This window comes from Alternaria arbusti (genome assembly GCF_024043155.1).
Source record: "Alternaria arbusti strain BMP 1465 chromosome Unknown scaffold_1, whole genome shotgun sequence".
Lineage (NCBI taxonomy): Eukaryota > Fungi > Ascomycota > Dothideomycetes > Pleosporales > Pleosporaceae > Alternaria > Alternaria arbusti.
The window spans coordinates 1,449,690-1,468,995 of NW_026249941.1; the positions used below are offsets into that span (position 1 = coordinate 1,449,690).

The 19,306-nt window shown below is 50.5% G+C and overlaps 7 protein-coding genes across 7 annotated transcripts; 4 read left to right on the forward strand and 3 right to left on the reverse strand.

The window, feature by feature from the left end:
- Window positions 1–815: 815 nt before the first annotated feature.
- On the forward strand, window positions 816–1,163 carry J4E86_000521 (uncharacterized protein; the record flags this gene model as incomplete). Its single annotated transcript, XM_051441095.1, has 2 exons — window positions 816–1,002; window positions 1,063–1,163. 2 exons carry the CDS (start codon window positions 816–818, stop codon window positions 1,161–1,163), a joined length of 288 nt encoding a protein of 95 aa, XP_051307266.1.
- Window positions 1,164–5,937: 4,774 nt separating this feature from the next.
- J4E86_000522 (uncharacterized protein) lies at window positions 5,938–7,670 on the forward strand (the record flags this gene model as incomplete). The annotated part of the gene is made up of 2 exons (XM_051441096.1): window positions 5,938–7,215; window positions 7,266–7,670. The coding sequence occupies 2 exons, from the start codon at window positions 5,938–5,940 to the stop codon at window positions 7,668–7,670; spliced, it is 1,683 nt and encodes a 560-aa protein (XP_051307267.1).
- A 2,962-nt stretch (window positions 7,671–10,632) lies between these two features.
- Window positions 10,633–12,354, forward strand: J4E86_000523 (uncharacterized protein; the record flags this gene model as incomplete). The annotated part of the gene is made up of 3 exons (XM_051441097.1): window positions 10,633–10,812; window positions 10,868–11,254; window positions 11,305–12,354. 3 exons carry the CDS (start codon window positions 10,633–10,635, stop codon window positions 12,352–12,354), a joined length of 1,617 nt encoding a protein of 538 aa, XP_051307268.1.
- Window positions 12,355–12,726: 372 nt separating this feature from the next.
- On the reverse strand, window positions 12,727–13,318 carry J4E86_000524 (uncharacterized protein; the record flags this gene model as incomplete). The annotated part of the gene is made up of 2 exons (XM_051441098.1): window positions 12,727–13,132; window positions 13,185–13,318. The coding sequence occupies 2 exons, from the start codon at window positions 13,316–13,318 to the stop codon at window positions 12,727–12,729; spliced, it is 540 nt and encodes a 179-aa protein (XP_051307269.1).
- Window positions 13,319–13,699: 381 nt separating this feature from the next.
- On the reverse strand, window positions 13,700–14,487 carry J4E86_000525 (uncharacterized protein; the record flags this gene model as incomplete). The annotated part of the gene is made up of 2 exons (XM_051441099.1): window positions 13,700–14,137; window positions 14,410–14,487. 2 exons carry the CDS (start codon window positions 14,485–14,487, stop codon window positions 13,700–13,702), a joined length of 516 nt encoding a protein of 171 aa, XP_051307270.1.
- Window positions 14,488–15,067: 580 nt separating this feature from the next.
- J4E86_000526 (uncharacterized protein) lies at window positions 15,068–15,712 on the forward strand (the record flags this gene model as incomplete). Its single annotated transcript, XM_051441100.1, has 1 exon — window positions 15,068–15,712. The coding sequence occupies one exon, from the start codon at window positions 15,068–15,070 to the stop codon at window positions 15,710–15,712; it is 645 nt and encodes a 214-aa protein (XP_051307271.1).
- A 294-nt stretch (window positions 15,713–16,006) lies between these two features.
- On the reverse strand, window positions 16,007–19,142 carry J4E86_000527 (uncharacterized protein; the record flags this gene model as incomplete). The annotated part of the gene is made up of 3 exons (XM_051441101.1): window positions 16,007–18,131; window positions 18,179–18,962; window positions 19,058–19,142. 3 exons carry the CDS (start codon window positions 19,140–19,142, stop codon window positions 16,007–16,009), a joined length of 2,994 nt encoding a protein of 997 aa, XP_051307272.1.
- Window positions 19,143–19,306: the final 164 nt, after the last annotated feature.

The following is a 19,306-nucleotide window of genomic DNA, read 5'->3' on the forward strand; positions in this document are numbered from 1 at the left end:
TTTCTTGCAGTTTAATTAAACTGTGACGACATGTGTGCTAGCCGTGACCTACGAGCGACTCTTCCATGTAGGACGACTCAAAAAATGGCAAAAACCCAGAACTTTTGGAGTTCATCGAATTCATGAGGCGCAATGTACTGTCGACCTCGGGAGGTCACGACTCGCTTGTGGCTCGCCGCCCTCCACGGAAGCTAACGTTTCACCCCAGGCACCCAAACAGCATGACAGTTTCATCCCTCCTTACCCTCCCGCCATCATTCCAACGTCTCGCAAAGCGCCTAGAAGGTCTAAGCGACCGTTCTTGTATGATCTGCGTATCGTGATATGCCTCGCCTCAAGGGCGCCTGAGCGCCAAGGTATCCATTCCCTTCACGCGCCCGTTTCCGCCATGCTCGAAGCAGGTGTGTGGCCGTGTTTTCCAGACCGACGCAACCGATTGTGTTGTTTTGTGTTTGTCTCGTGTGTTTTCTACCGGTGGAACTTTTGCGTTGGATGAGGGAATTGGGGCAGATGCAGGATGCAGTACGGGTGTTGCGGCCAGGGAGAGCAATGCATCGTAAAGTCTTCGCTGGGCCGAGGCCAACATCTACGCCTGCGGAGCTTCCTGAGGCAGCGTGTATAAGAGAGGCCTGGTACCGCGCCGAATAGTAGCCTCATCAGCATCTTCAACCACAGTCTTCTCTACTACACTCTACTTCGCTCTCTATTCAATTCTATTCCTTCCGCTGGTCGGTTCTTCATTATCAATAATCCCTTAACATAAACACTATTACCGACACCTTCAGAACCACCAACCAACCAACTCAACCGCAAAAATGAAGTTCACCATCTCCGCCATTGTTCTCGCTTTCTCTGCCCTCGCAGCTGCCAGGCCTCAAGGCGCCAATGACAACCGTCCCGTTCCCGAAGGCGCGTGCTGTGTAGCAAACACCAGCTTGAAGCAGGACGTGTGCACTGTCAACGGACAGAGCGGCCGATGTGTCCCCGACAGCGTCAACAACTGTAAGTAACCCAGATATCATGATCCGTAAATGAGCGTCCGGAGCTAATCGCAACACATAGGCGGCGCCCAATTGACCTGCATCGAGGACAGCCGATTGAACTGCGACCCCAACACCCTTGAGAGGGGCCGCCCTCTCTGCCGCCGCATCCAGGGCGCGTAAACGACTGGCGATTGATTTCGAGTTTGGTGGAAAAGTAAATATGTTTATATTATAAAAATCTGTATGAATTGGATTGGACTTAGTAGTGGTAGGAGGGGCTGTGGCATCCAGGTCCGATAGTGGTATAGGCTACATCGGCTGACAATGAAGATGCTGTTTCACCTTATTGGTTCTTTCTGGGTGTTTTCGTGACGATCTGTTGTAGTGTTTGTGGACTTTGAGGTTGCGAGAATTCCCGATGAGCCTCTTGACACTCTAGTCTAATTCATTGACGTTTTCTTCATGATCTAGTAGGAACTTGCGACGGATCGATGTAGAACAATGTAGCTGCCAGACTGCCTTGTTTGTAGTTTCTTGAAACAGCGAACAGTATTACTATAAAGCTTTGGGGGTACGTAAATACATGCAAATGCGCTGCATTGTTGCTCATTTCCAACCGACCTTCACTGCTACCTGGTCACTTGATACACATCTTTTGCTTCGCACACGTGCAGTCTGTACAGGTTCCTACCGCTAAATAGAGCCTGCGTATCCTTCCTGTTGCGCCTTAGCCCCGACTGTTCAGCCCGTCTATCCAAACGAAAATCAACTCCGCAAGGAACAACGATAGCACACCAAGACTTCTGCGACAATCAAGGAGAAGACAACGAGCCTCAACGGCCTGAGACTGTGCGTGACGAGTTGAAGGAGCTGTTTGGAAGCACTGACCTGAGGAGACTTTCTTATCGGCCGCAACCCCACTCATCTACTTTCGCAGCACCTGAGATGTTGCCCGAACCAATTCCCGAAGAAGAGGATGTTAGCTTCCAGACTCTCATGAGCAACGCAAAACGCGTACTGCCCAACAGAGTTTGGGCAAAGCAGGAAAGACTTGGTAGAGAGCTGACACGCCAAGGCATAAGATTTCTTACATTGGTAGATGCTGCGGCCTGTTTACCGAAGAAGCACTGGTCATGGACTGTAAAGGAGGCAGTTAGCACACTATACGCAATCAAGGATCGTTGCGGAGAAGTAATGGAGAGCCTATGGTACCAGAACCTTAGTGATACGGATGGGCCGCACGAGAAGGCCAGAATCCTTCATCTAACTCATAACGCTAGAGCTTATGTGTTAGTAATCCAACTTACCTTCTTTATCTGCCGTCTGGAAGGCAAGCTCATGGCTGAGTTCGAAGCTGATGTTGAAGGCAATACTTCGGCTCTCGGCGTACCGCCCAATTTCAATATCTTCGATGAGTTAGAGCAGCTAGAACTACGCATCGAGACGAATCGTGGCGAGTGTTTAGAAGCTTTCGAAGACTGTGCTCCGATGGAATGGTGCGGGGAACCGATCCCAGTCGAAAAGGCATCAGCTCCCATAGAAGGCCTCACTGACGCCGACTGCGCCGTGTGTCAGGACGCGCTTACACCGCCAGGCGTAGTCACAGCATGTCAACACAGCTATTGTCGCACTCATTTGGAGCAATGGATCCATGCTGCAAGGGAAAATAGCCACCTATGCTGCATCTGTCGTACGGAACTTTTCCCAAAGCCCAGCTATCGGATTAAAGATCCGGAAGATGGTCGCAACTACCAACATGAGATGGATTGGTGGGATAAGGCGCTGACGAACGTGTGCATCGTGAAGCATTGGGCATTATGGCTAGAGCAAGAGCGACAGCTTCAACTCACGTACGAAAGAGAGACGGTATGAGTGTACTCTGTCTTCGGAGCGACATTGGGAAGCCATAGGAAGGGCCTCTGCGTATGATCCGGCGCCGGAAGCCCAGGTTTTGTCTTTATGGCTCGACCAAGGATAACCTGAAGTACAACAGACTTTTCAGAGGAGCATCTGTCAAGGCCGAAATAGTTCATGTAGTGGAGTCGGTATGCTTGATGACATGCGTAATGAAGCTGAATAGTTGGGAATGGGTCTGTGCCTACGGTCTTGCAAGAAGGACCGAACATGATTTGCTGTTCGTCGACTAGAAGTTTCCACGTCTCAGCGGTACTTCCATGGGAACCCGAATGATTGCAGAGCAACGAATGTGCAGGAAGTTCCTACGGGTGTTGGTTTGGCAGCTGTACACCTGCATTCTTTGACGCGTCAGGCTCGCGTTCGTGTGACGTCATCGACAGCGATACTCCGCCGGTCACCCGGCATCCCTGAGCAAGGTATCCCTACGTGAAACGCCAACGGTGCTAGAAATCGGAGAGATCATGTGAAATGACAGCTAGGCAAGAGGCTCGTCTGTCAAAGCAAGGAGGAATGCAGAGTGTTGATGAGATTGTTCTCCATACATCCATAGATGGGTGCACTGCAGGGATTCTGGTAGCGCCAGGGGCTAATCGATAACCGTCACCTCGGGAACGCGACACTTATTTCTTTACGGTACCTGCTTCACATGAGGGCGGTCCCACATTCACAACTGGTTCAGCGTGCGCCCGTGCAGGATATTTCTGACATAACGACTTCATTCCCGCTCTCCACCCCAGCCCCGAAAACTCGACCAAAGTTGTAAATCTCCTGCAAAGCGACGTCGAAAAGCACCCTTTCAACGATAAAGTCATGTTTTCGTCAACGTCTTCTATATTCAATAGAGCGGATGTCAGCGGCCGCACGAAGAGAACAGAGACGAAATACCCAGTGACCGTTTACGAAATTGGAGCCGAGCCTATAGAGTAAGTTGCGTCTAGCACAGTATCATCACTTTAAGTCAACATAATTGACGGCAACCTAGCTTGAGCGAGGAGTTCTGCAATGTTGGTCTACCGAATGTGCTTTTCTTTTTGCAGGTTGTTAACAGTGACAGGAGCTTTGCTCGGATGCATCGCTCGATTCTACAGGCCAATTTCACGATCGTAAAGCTGTCATCGAGAAGTTGCAGCGAATGAGACCAGACTTTGATTCCACGTCTACAATTTTGGCCGTGTTGAAGTATGTGCCTAAAATTAGTCTAGGTGGTGATCCAGCTAACACATAAGTAGTATCGAGAAGATAAATATTAAGAGACGCTCAAAGCCGTGCGCACAGCCACCGTTAGCCGCGCAAAACAATAAGCAGATTTCAGGCTTAGTTACTCCACCAGCGGATAGTAGCTCTAATACAGCCTCATCAGGCTCATCGTCAAATAACTCAGAACATACCGAATCAGATTTCGTCTCTGCTCAAGAGGATGACGAAGCAACGGTAGCGCAAAGCCTCCCTACTCAGTCCAACCAGGGGAGCGATGTTCGCGCAGCAACACTAAGTATCATAAAATAGTCTGTTAGCTCGTAGGCGACGCTAAAAAAAGTGTAGCTTTAGCACATTTAGAGTTACTTAAGGTACTTACGCAAAGCTACTTATTTATATAAAAAAAAGTCTATATAAATAATATAGCTCTATTATATAGAATAATAGCTATAGTAAAGTACTAGTTATATAACGCAATCTCTCTACTACTATAAGTAGGTAGGCTACTTATCTAAAGTAAGTAACTATAAGAGAGCTTCTACGTTTAAATCTTCTCTATTATATGCTCTTTTTGTATATTAACTTATATTATTATTATTACCTTCTTTTTTTTAGTAAAGTTTATATATTCTACTAAGCTTTTACTAAAGTATAGTTATTATATAATATCTATAAGCTTATAGCTAATAAGCGTTAAAGTTCTTATAACTAATTAGCGTAACTACTTTTTAGACACCGAAAGCTATATATATAACTAAATTCTAATATTAAATGTAGCTAAAGCTATAATTAACATCTCGAGACAAGGAACCGCAGACTATCTTCTCATCAGACAAGGCATCGAAGGCGCCTTTGTCGCTGATTTGCACATCGACTCTTCCGTCAGGTGGGGCGTCCGGTATTTCACAGGCTTGGGAAGATTTCAAAGCATCACCCGCTGCAAAGCAGCCTCTCAAGTTCTCTGATTTCGGTTCGTCTACAGCGAAAACAGGAATGTCATCGACAGAGGATCCAAAGCCGGAAGCTTCCGTAATCCAACCCCTAACGCAAAATGCAGCGTTGAAGCCATCACCGCCTGCCAGTCTTCCAGCAGCATCGTCACCAACTCGACCTGCAGACACATCCGCTGCCTTAAACCCGTCGATCCCGTCCAAAGCCGCGCAAGACCAGCTTCCAGTGCAGGAGCCGCTGGTGTCAGAGACAGATGGCGCCACCTATAGAAACGTCGCGCAGGCTACCATTGCTAGAAAAAGGATACTAGATGACGAAGATTACACGTCGAGCAGCAACGGCTCAAGCAGTCTTGCGTCAACAAGTACTTCTGGACCAGCCGAAGTTAACAGTCAACCCCCGGTGACACCCGATCCAGATGAAGAGTTGCATAAGTGGATCAAGGATAAGTACATCGAGATAGGATTTGATGAGAATACATCCAACTTCATCGGCTGGCCCAAACTTCTTGGAAAGCTCTTAGCACATGAGCCAGATGGAGCAAAGCATGCGCGAATCAACCGAGCGGTGTCGCGGTGAGTATCATCTGACCCTTTTGGCGGTCGACTTGCTGATCTGTTGCAGACTCCGTGTATTGAAAAGTCTCCCTTCTACAACTGTGGTCCAACAAGACAAGTCCAAAGCCCGTCGTGAACGATTAAGGAGAGCTCAGGGTCCGAGCCTACAACACACTGCAACTTCACTAGCCAAAACAACAGTAGCAACGACCACAGCATCCCAAAACACTGCACCACAAGCAATGACGCAGTCGGCAGCCCCATCGACCTCTATACCACACACATCAACAGATTCCCCAACAATACAAGCGCCGGCATCGCAACCTTCGGCAATGGTCTTGGAACCATCGGAGCCGCCATCTTCATCTCCGTCACAGGCCCCCCACAAGACGGCGCCGCCAGCCGCAAACAATGGTATTGCAGGTAAACCCCCGACGTACGTCATTCAGAAAGACCAACATGGGAATCCTGTTGAGCTGTCCGACACGATCACATTCCTACGCTCATATTCGCAATACTCGTTCGAGGAACTGCGTGTGGCCGAATACAGCCGCGAAGATGTTCATCCAATCTCTGGATCCAGCCAGGGTGCTCGCAAAGCTGAGGCACCCCCCTCGTTACCGATAGCCGCGGAAAGTGATCGACAGGATTTTGAATTGGATCTCAGTCTTATGGACAGTCTCGTTCCGAACAAGTTCCAATCCGATAACGCTGATGCGACTATGGAAGGTGTTATGAGAGATATCAAGCACGCGCCGTTGCTATCGGCCCCTGTGGTCGCTCAGCACGTGAAAGACTTGGTCCCGCAATTCGGCTTCATCGGTAATCACTGGGACGAAGCGGGGCATGCCGTTAAGCTGTTCTACAACATCAATGTGCCTTTGTCCGCATTCATATGCGGTGTTCAAGGAAGTGGTAAAAGTCACACTACAGCTTGCTTGCTCGAAAATGCTTTGGTCCCATCCAAGAACCTTGGCCGCTTGGAAGCGCCTGCTTCTGCTCTAGTCTTCAGCTATGGAAGTTGGAGCACCGGTGGTGCAGGCTTCAGCGTCAGCGAAGCTGTCCATCTGTCTCGTGCGCGGCCCGATTATCCTGGGCAAAACGTGCAAAGAATCACTGTGTTGGTCTCCGCGCACAATGGAGCGATCAGAAGCTGTTACGAGGATCCCTCTCGCAATATCCGCGTGATTCCGTTCAGACTCAACGCCCGAGCTCTCGACATCACCGGTTTGCGTGCACTGATGGGTATTGGAGATAAGAGCCCCCCACTCTACATGGGCCAGGTCGAAATGGTGCTCATGAAGATGTCATCCACGAGCAAAGATGGACGACTCGATTACAAGTTGTTCACCAAGGAAGTTAAGCGGATAGATTTAAACGATGCACAATCGCAAGCCCTGAAACAACGTTTAGCGATGCTTGAGTCCTTCCTCGATCTGGACGGCAAGGCGGCGGAGCCAGAGTTTCTTCCGGGCGAGATGATTATCATGGATCTGTCCGATTCTTTCATGTCATCGAGCACAGCCTGTGTTCTCTTCAAGCTGGGCTTGGACCGCTTTCTGGAATCTTCCGTCAAGAGTAAGATGGTAGTGTTGGACGAAGCGCACAAGGTATAGTATTTTGGTCCTCGGTCAACAAGCTTTTGCTAACACAATGCTAGTACATGTCCGATAGTCCAGGATCCAAATTTCTCGCAGACAGTCTCGACCACACGATCCGTCTTCAGCGGCACTTGGGTACCCGTATGATCATTTCTACTCAAGAACCGACCACGTCCACAGATCTTATTGCGCTTTGCAACATGACCGTCATTCATCGCTTTACGAGCCCTACCTGGTATGCCGCACTCAGAAGACATATCAGCGCCCTTGACAACAACGACGACAAGGCTCTCATGCAGCGGATCGAGGGATTGGAAACCGGAGAAGCGCTTGTGTACTGTCCGAGCACTGTACTCGCGAAGAATGACGACGGAAGCTTAGCAAAAGCTACGGGCCAACTGCTTAAGATCAACATCCGGAAAAGGATAACGGAAGACGGTGGCGAGTCGATCATGGCCGTGTGATTAGTTGCGTATTTTCTATAGTTGTACTAGCGTAGTTCAGACATGGCTTCCTGCCGTTTTGAGCGTTTTGTGTAATTGTGGGCATGTGTCACAGAAATCACGGTCAAAATAGAGTGTGGAGGTTTTGAACGGCATGCTAGTTGTACCTCTGTTACCTTTTAATGGCGAGCCGTTCTACAACACTTGTACTCCCCGTGCGCGATTCAACGGCCCATGATCCACCGGTACTGTTACGTTTGGAATCGTGACTTGAGATCTCATCGTCTTGATGAACAGTAGTCTTAACCACGATACGCCCGGCATTCTTCGCAAGTTCCTCCTGGCTGCTATGCGCATCACCCCAAAATAGATCTCGATTATCGCCTTGCGGTCGTATCGATGAGCTGACTATACCCTTCATTCTTATGTTGTCGGACGCTTGTTTGACATAACCTTGCGCGTTATAGGACGGCTTCGACGCGTTCGAGCGTTTGCGAACCAGTATCGCGAAGGCGGGTGAACATCCGATGATGACAGCTAGGGATATTGTTAGTACAGATTACATTTTTCAGGCCTCCAAACAGAGCATACCCATAGCACACTCTACAACAGTCCAAAGCAACAACCACTTAGGCTCAGGTGTAGTCGCTCTGCCACGACCGTCGACTCCGAGTTGTACAACACGAAGCGTGGCGAAAGCGACACATACGAAGCCGCTGCCGAACAGCACGAAGACATCAATCTTCTGTTTGCGTGGTAGTTGGAGATTCCAAGTCAGTCGGATTGGTAGAAACATTACTGTCGCTGATCAGTATCGCTTAGTGTATTGCTAGAGGCTTATTCAACATACTCGCGAAGTCGGTAGCGACGTCTACCGAGTAGGCAAAATAAAGACTGAAAATGATTCTGTCGTTCTCGTTTGGGGTGCCAACGCATCTGCCTTGCGCATATTTGGTCTTCAGATTATCGCACGTAAAAATGCTGCTGAAAACACTACCAATCCATGACTTTCGGAAGTAAGCCTTTGCATCTTGGACACGAGACCAATATGAGAAAGATGACTTACGATCATACTAAACGAGACTATAGCCCACCATATCTTCTTGTACACACCAGGAAGACCGGTCAGCAATTTACGGTAGAGTGTCAACAAAGACATCTTAACCGAAAAAAGAAGTGTGTAGAAGCACATCTGGCCTGCTACAATGGATCGTATCATAGCCGCAGTATCTTCTATGATTGTCGCGTAGGGTTCGGCCAGGCCTCCCAGGACTGCGAACACCCGGAACATAGGCCAAACCGCCATCAGATAGCATGTCCACATTGAGACGAATAAAGCGAAAGCAAAGTAGATGAAGAAGTCCGAGAGGTCGAATGATCGACGTTTCAAAATTTGGAGTGTGATGCGAGAGAACACAATCGTTGATGTCAGGACGAGCATGGCGGCGTTTGCACGCACCAGCTCGTCCCTCGTGATAGGTGTCTTTGGGGGTGCGGACATTTGAGTTGATGAGAAATCGATAGCCTAACGGATTTACAGGTCCTGGAAAGCATCGTTCGAGTCGAAATACAAATGTCGGGGGTTCTTGGAAGACTTGGAAGGCTCTGCGGCGTGGTTCCCGGGTCCCTGGGACAGCCAGCATGAGGTTTCAATGGTACCTGATGATGTAGGTTGACCAAAACTAACAAGTGGACTCCTTCCTCAAGGATGCTGAGTATCACGGACAAACCCTGTCCATGTTTGGGCTTGCCGTCCCAAGCATCCTACGTGGTATGTAACCGAGAATGCGATGCGATCTAGAACGCAGGATCTCAGGCTCATAAACAAAAGTTTCCTTAGGCTAACACCGGGAGGATGGGCCGAAATAGGCTGGTAGAAGAGATTGCTGCGGCTTGCTGCATTGTCCCCGTGTGGGCCCTAGGAGCGACCGTATTGAGCGTATGTGATGAGGATTGTACCGCATATCTGTGTAGGGCTTCCGACCGGTGGTGGCCTTCCATTTTGCGCTCAACGCATGAAGGAAGCGAGAAAAACTTCCCCCAGAAAGGTAACATGTCCTGGCGGATGGGATGATACTTGCGATGGCGTGTCTGGGTACTCATTAACCAGATTGCTGGATCTCTATTGCGGATTCTATTGGCTACCTGGCGTCCAAAATCACATACTGCAGATGTAGAGTGCGGGCCCACTACCACCTGGGCATGAATCCATTGAAGTGGGAATCTAAGGACCTCAGGATCGTTGCGAGGAAAGAGAAGCAGCTAAGTGATGCCGTTCATCAGTTGCTATCCCGACAGCTGACCAGTTGACGCATAGTTAATAATGCCTTCAGATAGATGGTGACGCGACACAGGCGTGGAATCGTGGTGCCGACAACGTCGTCCATCCTCGGACGGCAGGCTGCCGCCTCGCCGGCCAAGCGCAGCTTGGCGTTCAGGGTCCCACAAGTGCACCTACCTGCGCCAAATGCCGCACCCGTGCACCAGCCGACCGACTGCCCGCGTGAGTCCGCCCGCATCACCCGCCATATCGCTACCAGATCTCACCGAAGAGGTTGGTTCGTCGATTAGTGGACACCGTTCTCTCTTGTCACGGTATGTAGTAGGACGGACGCCAGCGCAATGACACAGGCAGATGCGGCAGAAGCAGTCGGGTCTGCCGCCGCAATATAATTTATGCAAGCGAGCTGTAGGTACAGTAAGGGCTCCCTTCCCGCAGGAAGGTTTACTCTGCCGCGACCCAAGCTCGAACTTTGCCACCGCCGCACGTATGCTAAGCTTCGCATGCGACAGCCCTAGTATTGAGCCATTCACAGCCAGCAACGCAGTCATGGAACCCCAAGCGAGATGAATCGCTCGTGCACCTGGTAGTGGTCCGCGGAAGATCTTCCAGTACAGAATGATAAATTGAACTAATACTACACCGCATTCTGGTATCTCGAGCACGCCCAGCATCGTTCGTTCTTTACGCACAACGTCCAAGATGAAGACCTTCTTTTCGCTTAGCACCATCGTGGCAGCCGTTTCAGCCCAGAATGGAATCTTTGAACCCGCAGACTTCAACATAACGGAAGCCTTGATATCCAACGGCGTCAATGTCTCAGCTATTCCTGAGCTCTCTGGTCTGGTGGAAAGAACTGCATCAAGCGGTTGCTCTATTGCTGTATGTTTTGAGCCGAACACTTCACTCATAATCTAAAGTACTGACCGCTTCCCAGTGTTCCTCTCTGAAGCTGATCTATGGTGTCGATAAGCTCCTGTCTGAGGAGACGTCCGCGTATGACGCCTTTACTGGCAGTTATTGGAGCATTCAACAGGGAACTGTGAACCCAAGATGTGTCTTCAAGCCATCTAACACGATCGAAGTGTCTTCACTAGTTCTTCTCTCTCGCCTAACGCAGTGCCCTTTCGCCGTAAAAGGTGGTGGCCACGCTGCTTTTGCCGGAGCGTCGAGTATTGATGGCGGCATCACGGTCTCGATGGAGCGTTTCAACCAAGTCGCAGTGTCAAACGACAAGAAATATGCCAACGTTGGAGCCGGAACCCGCTGGGTCGATGTCTACAAGGGTGTCGAAAAATCTGGTGTCAGTGTTGTTGGAGGCAGAGTAGGTTACTTCAATTCATGTGTGGGAGACAAAGGCTAAAATGGTTTTAGATGGCTCCAGTCGGTGTTCCAGGACTCGTTCTTGGTGGCGGGATCTCGTTCTTCTCGAACAAGCTGGGGTGGGCATGCGACAACGTTGCTAGCTATGAGCTTGTGACTGCGTCTGGTCTTGTTGTCACCGCAAGCCTAACTCAGTTTGCCGATCTGTACTGGGCTCTTCGCGGTGGTGGTAACAACTTTGGTATAGTTACTAACTTCAAGCTCAACGCCTTTCCTCTTGGCAAGATGTGGGGTGGCCAGCGCATTTTCACAGAGAACAACTTCCCAGCCGTCCTCGACGCTATCTACAAATTCGCTACTGTCGGCTCTTCGAAGGATACCGACGCTGCTGAGATCGTATCATTTGGCAACTACCCAGGGATGGGCAAGATCGCCATCGTTCAGACTCATTACGCCCAGCCCATTGCCAATGCCTCTGTCTTTGATGATATCAACGCTCTCACGCCTGTCATGGATGACACGGGAATTGGCTACCTCAGCGAGCTTACTGTAAAGATGAATGGTGGCTCACCGAACGACACGCTTGGCTCCCTCCAAACCCAATGGGACGCCACATTCAAGGTCGATCGCGAGCTATTCAGCTTCCTTGTCCACACCTTCTACAGCCTCATCCCAGACGTACAAGGTCTTCAAGGCGCATTCCCAACAATCTCCATTCAGGCTATCACTGAAGGTCAATTGAAGGGTATGCAGAAGAACGGTGGCAACGCCCTTGGTCTTACGCCCGCTAAAGGCCCTATCTTCATCATGAACATGAGTGCATCGTTCACCAACGCAGCACATGAAGCAACCATCTTGAAGTTCCTATCTACCATCATCAAGAAGGTCAAGGCAGAGGCAAAAGCCAAAGGCGTGGACAATGACTACATCTACATGAACTACGCGTCCCAGTTCATGGATCCGATCGCTAGTTACGGAGCAGCGAATGTTGAGAGACTGATCGGTGTGAGCAAGAAATACGATCCCGCTCAGGTATTCCAGAACTTGCATCCGGGCCATTTCAAATTGAGCAAGGGAGCTCCGAATCCAAACATGCCATGAAAGCTTTAGCATTGCGAAGCTCGGTATTAAAAGCAACATATAAATTTTAATACATCACGATACATCATATTTGGCTCGTTGCACTACATTACCACCAACTTGGACACGTTCATGACAACGTTGGATTACTTTATCAGCGGTGGATGAAAAGATGACCACCTTCATATATCGGAGCGACGAGCTCTTGGTCAACATTTGCTAATTAACCGATCATGTATGTGAAAATATGCCGCCCGTATTTGGAAAATGCATCCGACAGGACATCGCCTCTGTGGATGCGATATGGAAGAAGTTTACAGCATGGGACTTGAACAAGTCGCGGAGTCCCCATGCATGTTTCAGGTTCACTGACTGCTTAACTAACGAAAGCAATCAGCTATTGAACCAGTCAACGCCCCTAATCATCTTATCACATATGTAGCCAGTGACAAGCGCATATGTCCCCTTATGCAAAATGTCAATGACCTGCTCGTTGATCGGCCAAGTCCACGGAACCATGGAAACATTCGCCGTAGTCTCAACCAACTGATCCAGCATGATGCGAATACCGGTATGCATGAAGACAGCCACCGGCCCGATGACGCCGTAGTACGACATGACCGCTCTGAAAGGTCCAGCAAGCATGCCCATACCAAAGTGATGAGCATGATTCAACAGGAAGGTGTGGCGCTTGTAGAATTCTGGCGAGACACCCATGTGGTTACCCATCGTTCGTGCGGGTACGTAAGAGTCTGGACGGCCTGTGAAGAACTGTTCGACTTTGTTCGATCCTGACATGCTGGAGAAGGTCAGGCATTCGCAGATAAAAGATCAGGTGGCGACTGTCTTACACTAAGGCTCCTACGAAGCCGGCTCCGATACCGATAGCGACCGCGCGACCGAACCCGACCTGCGGAAACTTGGGGAAGCTCGATTTCGCATCTGGATACGAGACCGTGCCGGTCGCGGTGTGGTATTGAGGCATGGCGATTAGACTTTGGATGGAGATGAAGTGGTATGGAATTGGAAAACGGAGGGTGCGGACCGTTGTTGCTGTGTTTTGTTTGCACCTCGCATTTGCGTTGTGACATAACGTGGTCATGAACGAATGACCAATGACTTCGTTCACTTTGACGTCACACATCGTCGGTTTGCCAAATCGTCGGATCGCGCGAGACTGCACGAAGCACAACACCTCGCAGGATTTGCTACACACAAAGAGGCATGCATGATAATCGAAAGAGGAAGCTTCCAAGGTTCGTCGCCATTGGAAATAGGCTTGTTGATCTTACATAGCACCGCGTCAGCGTCGCTAGGCGGTAAGATGCTATTGTCGAACTCAAGTATTGCGACATTATAGACTTGACTACATGAGTTCTCCTGGCTCATTTGGATCGTCCAATGATCTTGAAATTATCCATGCCCATGCCATTTGTGACAAAATCTCCGATGGTGAGCATCCCAGGTCCATATCCATTGCCAACTTCAGCTCTAGTCGCTTGATCTCATCGATATTATCGCGCACAATTTTCATGTGTTTCGCTTTGGCTTCCTCAGTGGGAATGGCGCTTTTGTATTTAGACATCGGTTCCCGCGCTCCGTTGCTTATGACCAGTGCTCCAAAAAGTCTCTTGTGGAGGTCCTTCTTCTTGTCTGCGATCGACTCTTCACGTCTCTTGACCCTGCCTATGGAGAACATATCTTTGATAGTGTCTACCACTTTGTCGGTCGGGCTCAGGACTGTGACTTCACAGTGTTTATCGACGTCCTTTTTTAAGTCGACAAGGATTTTGCGGAGGGTTTCCTAAATGTTTTCCGCTTCGTCAAAAAGCTTTTTTGGCTCCGAATCATTGGCTGTCGAGGCAAGTTCATTCATGATGGATATTGGAGGGCTTGTGGTGGTATTGTCCGTCTTTATGCGGAAACGTGTGTAGGCTCGGAGCGGATTAAATGTATCGTAGGAAAAGGTTTGTATAACTGTTAGCTTTGTTTTCTGTAAGTAATGCTCGATGGTTGTTGCAGACCTATAGCTCATCTAGAGATTTTATATATGTTCTGAGTAATAATAGGACTTACAGTCACGGCCGTGCTGATGCTACCGGTGGTGACATTCTCTGACTCTAGCCTTCCTTGTGGTCGACCCAAAAGTAACATGAAGTCGACTGGGTCATTTATGACCTCCAACTATGATACAGTATACGCTAAGAACGGAGAATTAGTCAACGCTGTATTGGAAGGTACTCACTGAGGAGTTATTTGAGAGCAGCACAGTAGAGGGCATTGTGCCAGGAGAACGGTACTTCGCGTCCTGATGTTAAACTTGGTCTAAGACTCCGTGCGCTGGTATCTGAGTCTGGTGCCTGCCCTGTACGACACGTTCTCTCCAATGAGGTCCGGCATGGCTCCAGCGTCGTGCGACCAACAGCGCTCAAGGAGTCAGACAAGGTATGTGCTCTATCTATGAGCCATTCAAGTAGCTATGGTGCGTAATAGCGGCTCTGAAGTTTCCACTGACCCTGCGATTGGCGCTGATGTCATCGCATGTGAAGGTGACATAAGCGCGCCTTCTGCACTAGTAGGCGTTGTTTAGATCCAGGCAACTTCCTCACCCACCAAGCACCAAGCAGCAAGCATCAAGCACCAAGCATCAAGCACCAAGCACCAAGCACCAACAAACAACAGCTTGCAAGCCACCACAAGCACTCCAATCGCGTCTGCCACAGCGAAGTGCAAGATGTCGTCGTTTCTTGACCTGCCCGCGGAATTGCGCAACCAAGTATACGGTTACATTGCTATACCCCACACAGCACCTCTCTCCTCCTACATCGGGCTCTACCTATCCTGTCACCAGATTCGATCTGAAATGGACGGCGAGTGCTCCAAAATATTCCGAAACTACCTCGAGATCTTCCAGGATCAGCTCCAAGACGCCCGCATCGACATACCTGAGACTTTCGCGGAAATGCAGCACGTCCGCCTGCACTGCAAACCGACTGCAGACTTCAGCATCATTCAATGGTTCGATGAAGTCACGGATATCTGCCTACTCCATCTCGCAAGCCTTTCCATTATCTATGGCTTTCCGGAAGACTCGTCTCTCTCGCATAATGTGGACCATTATCTGCTTTGGCTTGCCGATGTAATGCCGGACCAGCTCAAGACAAGGGTGGTCAACTCTCAGCGGGTTGAAATGGTGTCCTTCTGGGCCTCAGAAGAAGAAGCGAAGGATTTCGTCGATGAATATCCACACCATGAGTTCGTCACCGCAAATTGGACCTTCCTATGGGATTTGGAACTTGACGGTACTCTGCATAGCGTGTGGAAGAAGCCGGATGGCAAGGGACGTAGCGAAGTGCTAGCGAATGATACCATGGCTTAGCGTTCGAGCTTGAGATTGGAACTGATGGCGAATGAGGTTGCATGTTTCGTCATGCATGCTATCCGTACAGAACACACTGATCAGAGCGAGAGGCCGTGGTATTTGCCCGGTCACGAAAGCGTCCGAGCAGTGAGAAAGTGAGCGGCTGGAGCTATACACGCTGATGAAGATGTCTTCATATGCGCAAGACACGTATTCGTAATCTTAGTTCTATACAGATTGCGTTTCATCTCAGATTCCACGATTCTTTCCCTGTTGCAATGCGTGCTTCTCCGCATCTAGACACCCCAGAGCTCAATGTTCATGACCATGATGCTCATGCCCGGCACCCTTCTCAGCGAAGTCGATCTTCCACCCTTTGGTAATAAACACCCGCGGGTCCCTCACCACCGCATACGCAGCCTTTTTACCCTCGGCAGCATGGAACTCAAGCGGCACAGGCTTCTTCCTCTGTGTCTCCTTCTCACCTTCCTGCATCACGACGACCTCAGACTTGTCCTTCCAAGCCTTAGGTGCGCCGACAATGACGATCTTCTCGACGCGCACCTTCTCCATCGTCTTGAGATACTTCTCGCACTTGACAGTACGTTTGCTAGAGTCGAGATTGGAGGAAGTGAGAATCTGGCGGGTGCCGTCGAAGGAGAAGCGGCGGTGGATGAAGGCACCCATTTCATAGTCGAAGGTCTCGCCGTCGTCAACGTACAGAGTACCGGCAGCGTTACCGTCTTTGTCGAGAGCGATGACCAGAGTGAAGGGATCGTACTTCATGAGGCCAGAGGAACGACGAGGGCGGTCGCGGCGTGGGATGACGTGGCCACCCTGCATAAGAAGAGGAATCTTTTCGAGAGGAGCTGGTACAGTGTGGTGCCCAGCGCCGCTGTAAGTGGTGAAGTCAAAGTAGTCGTAGTAGGGCTGGTCGTCCGCGAGGTAGATAGAGACACTATCAGCACCTTCCTTTGTGACTGGCTTGGCGAGAAGACCAGTGGAACCAATGTAGAGTTGGTCGTCGACTTCGAAACCACGCTCGTCGGCAGGGTGGACCCAGAAGTTGGGTCGGATGATAGGCGCACCAGTTGTGTGAGCTTCATGGAAAGCAGTGTACCAGGCAGGCAGAAGCTGGTAACGAAGACGAAGGGCTTGAGTGATGATCTCCGTGTACGGAGAGCCAGCAACGTATGGCTCGCGGCGACGAGTGTCGATATGAGCGTGGCCACGGAAGAACGGGTAGTAGATACCAGCCTGGTACCAGCGAGTCAAGAGTTCTTTGCTTGGGTTACCGAAGAAACCTCCAACATCCGCACCACCGAAGGGGAAGCCAGAGATACCCTGGTTTAGGACCATGGGTATGGAAGCCTCAAGATGACTCCACTCAGCCTGGTTGTCGCCAGTCCACATGGCAGCAGTGCGCTGACTACCGGAGTAGAAAGCTCGGGTCAGCACGAAGGGACGGCGAATCTCGCCCTTCTTGCGTTCGGTGATGGCTTGGTATGTTGCATTGTGGAAAGTCATGCCGTTGATGTTGTGAACATCGCGGTGCTCCCAGTTACCGTGATGCAAGTTGTCCTTGGGCATGGTTGTCTCAGGGCCGTTGAACACCGAGGGCTCGTTCATGTCGTTCCAAATGAAGGTGTTGTGGGCAGTGCCCTTGAACTTGTCGTAGTTGAACAAGCCCTTCCACCAGTCGATGGCAGCCGGGTTGAAGCAGTCAATCCACATGGATGAGCCAGGCCAGCACCAGCCCTCGTACTGCTTGCCTTCCTTGTTCTTGACAGCGAGGTCCTTCTTCCTCAACTCGTCGATGATCGGGTAATCGTTCGTATTCTTGATATGAGGGTCGATGATCGCAACAAGCTTCCTGTCACGCTTGTCGAGCTGCTGCTGCATGCCTTCGGGGTTGGGGAAGGTCAGAGGATCCCAGGTGAAGTACTTCTTCTCCTGTGTGTATTCAATGTCAAGCCAGATGACATCGTACGGGATGTTGAATTTGTCAAACCTGCGGTCGACGTCCTTGACATCCTCATCGGTGACGTAGTTCCATCGACACTGGTGGTAGGCGATAGCGAAGGACTGGGGCATGGCCGTGTAACCAGTCAGCTCACCATACTGGCGAGTGAGGTCCTGAGGGGTCGGTCCGAGGAAGACAAAGACGTCCAGCAGACCACTCTCAGACATCCAGTGCGTCTCAGTATCGGTATGACCCTCAACACCAAGAGCGAGCGGGTTCGCGGTGTTCCTCTTCTTTGTCACGTCGATCCAGGTCTCGGCACCGTTGAGCCAAAAGACACCGACGGTGGAACCCTTGCGATGGGCTTGCATGAACGGGATGGCGCCGTAGAGAGTCATGGGGCTGTCCATCTCGTACTCGAAGACGTCGGCGTTGTATAGTCGGTATGGCTCGGTGTAGGCATTATCGCCGCCCCTAGAGATTGTCAGCTAAGTAGATGTATTCGTGTGGATACCGCGCACCTGGTGGTCTTGAGAGATAGCCTTGTCGCGTGCTCTGGGATACCAAAGACGTGCGCGTATCCAGGGAACGTAATGTCTAGCGCAACAGCCTCAGGGCCTCTCGGCTTGCTGTCCGTGTTGCCACCAAAGCTCTCGTCCCACCATGTGCTTTCGTCCTCTACAGGCTCTTCGGTCTTCTTCACTTCCTCCTTGACTTCTTCCTCGCCCCCCTTCTTCTCCTCTTGGGGCTTCTCGACCTTGGGCCGCCAGTGTTCGACGTTCATGTAGCCGCGCTCATTGAACTTGACTTGGGTCTCGCCATCGCGTTGGAACTCGATGCCGAAGGGCGCGTGGCGGATGACGGCTTGGTGCTTGCTGCCCTTACCGTAGACAACCTTGGTGTAGCCATCTTCCGTCTCGGGGTTGAAAGCAGCGCCCTTGGACGGGTCTAGCCCTCCAACAAGAGTCCATTGCGCCGCCTCGTTGTATCGCTCCTTCCGCGCTTGACTGTCGTGTCGCAGTTGGATGTCGCCCTTGGCCCTCTTCTCTTCGTCAAGAGTGACGCGTGCCACGCCCGATTCGAGGAACGTGACGGTGAGCGGCAAGCGAGCTTTCTCTTCGCCTTCCTTCAGTGTCTTGAGCACGACGGCATCTAATTGGCCATTTTTGAACGTGATTGAGGCAGGGTCGAGAACGTAGGGCGAGGTCCAGGAGCTCGAAGCGGAGACGTCATCGGCGAACTGGCGGTTGCGCTTGCAGAAGCCCGATTGACTGCATGTTTTGAAATTCTCGTGCTTGACCGATACTGATAACTCTTAGTAACCTCCCCGTAGCTTCGAATATATGCGGAAAGAATGCCATCGTGGGTTGGAGATATCGGGGGTGAGCTTAGCTACATACCAGCTGGCACGAACAGGCAAGCCAACAGCGCCAACACCAAAAACACAGCCGTCCACCGGGGAGGCTGCTTCCGTAAAGTAATCATGACAGGCAGCTCTCTAATACACAGAAGCTAGCCTGGAATATCACCAGTCTATCAATCAATCGGCCAGTCCTCGACGCTCGAGATGCCATGTGGACTTTGAAGCAGCGCCAAGGTCAGGGTCCAGCTCTCTTGCACAAATCAGGCATAATTTTATGCAAGCTACC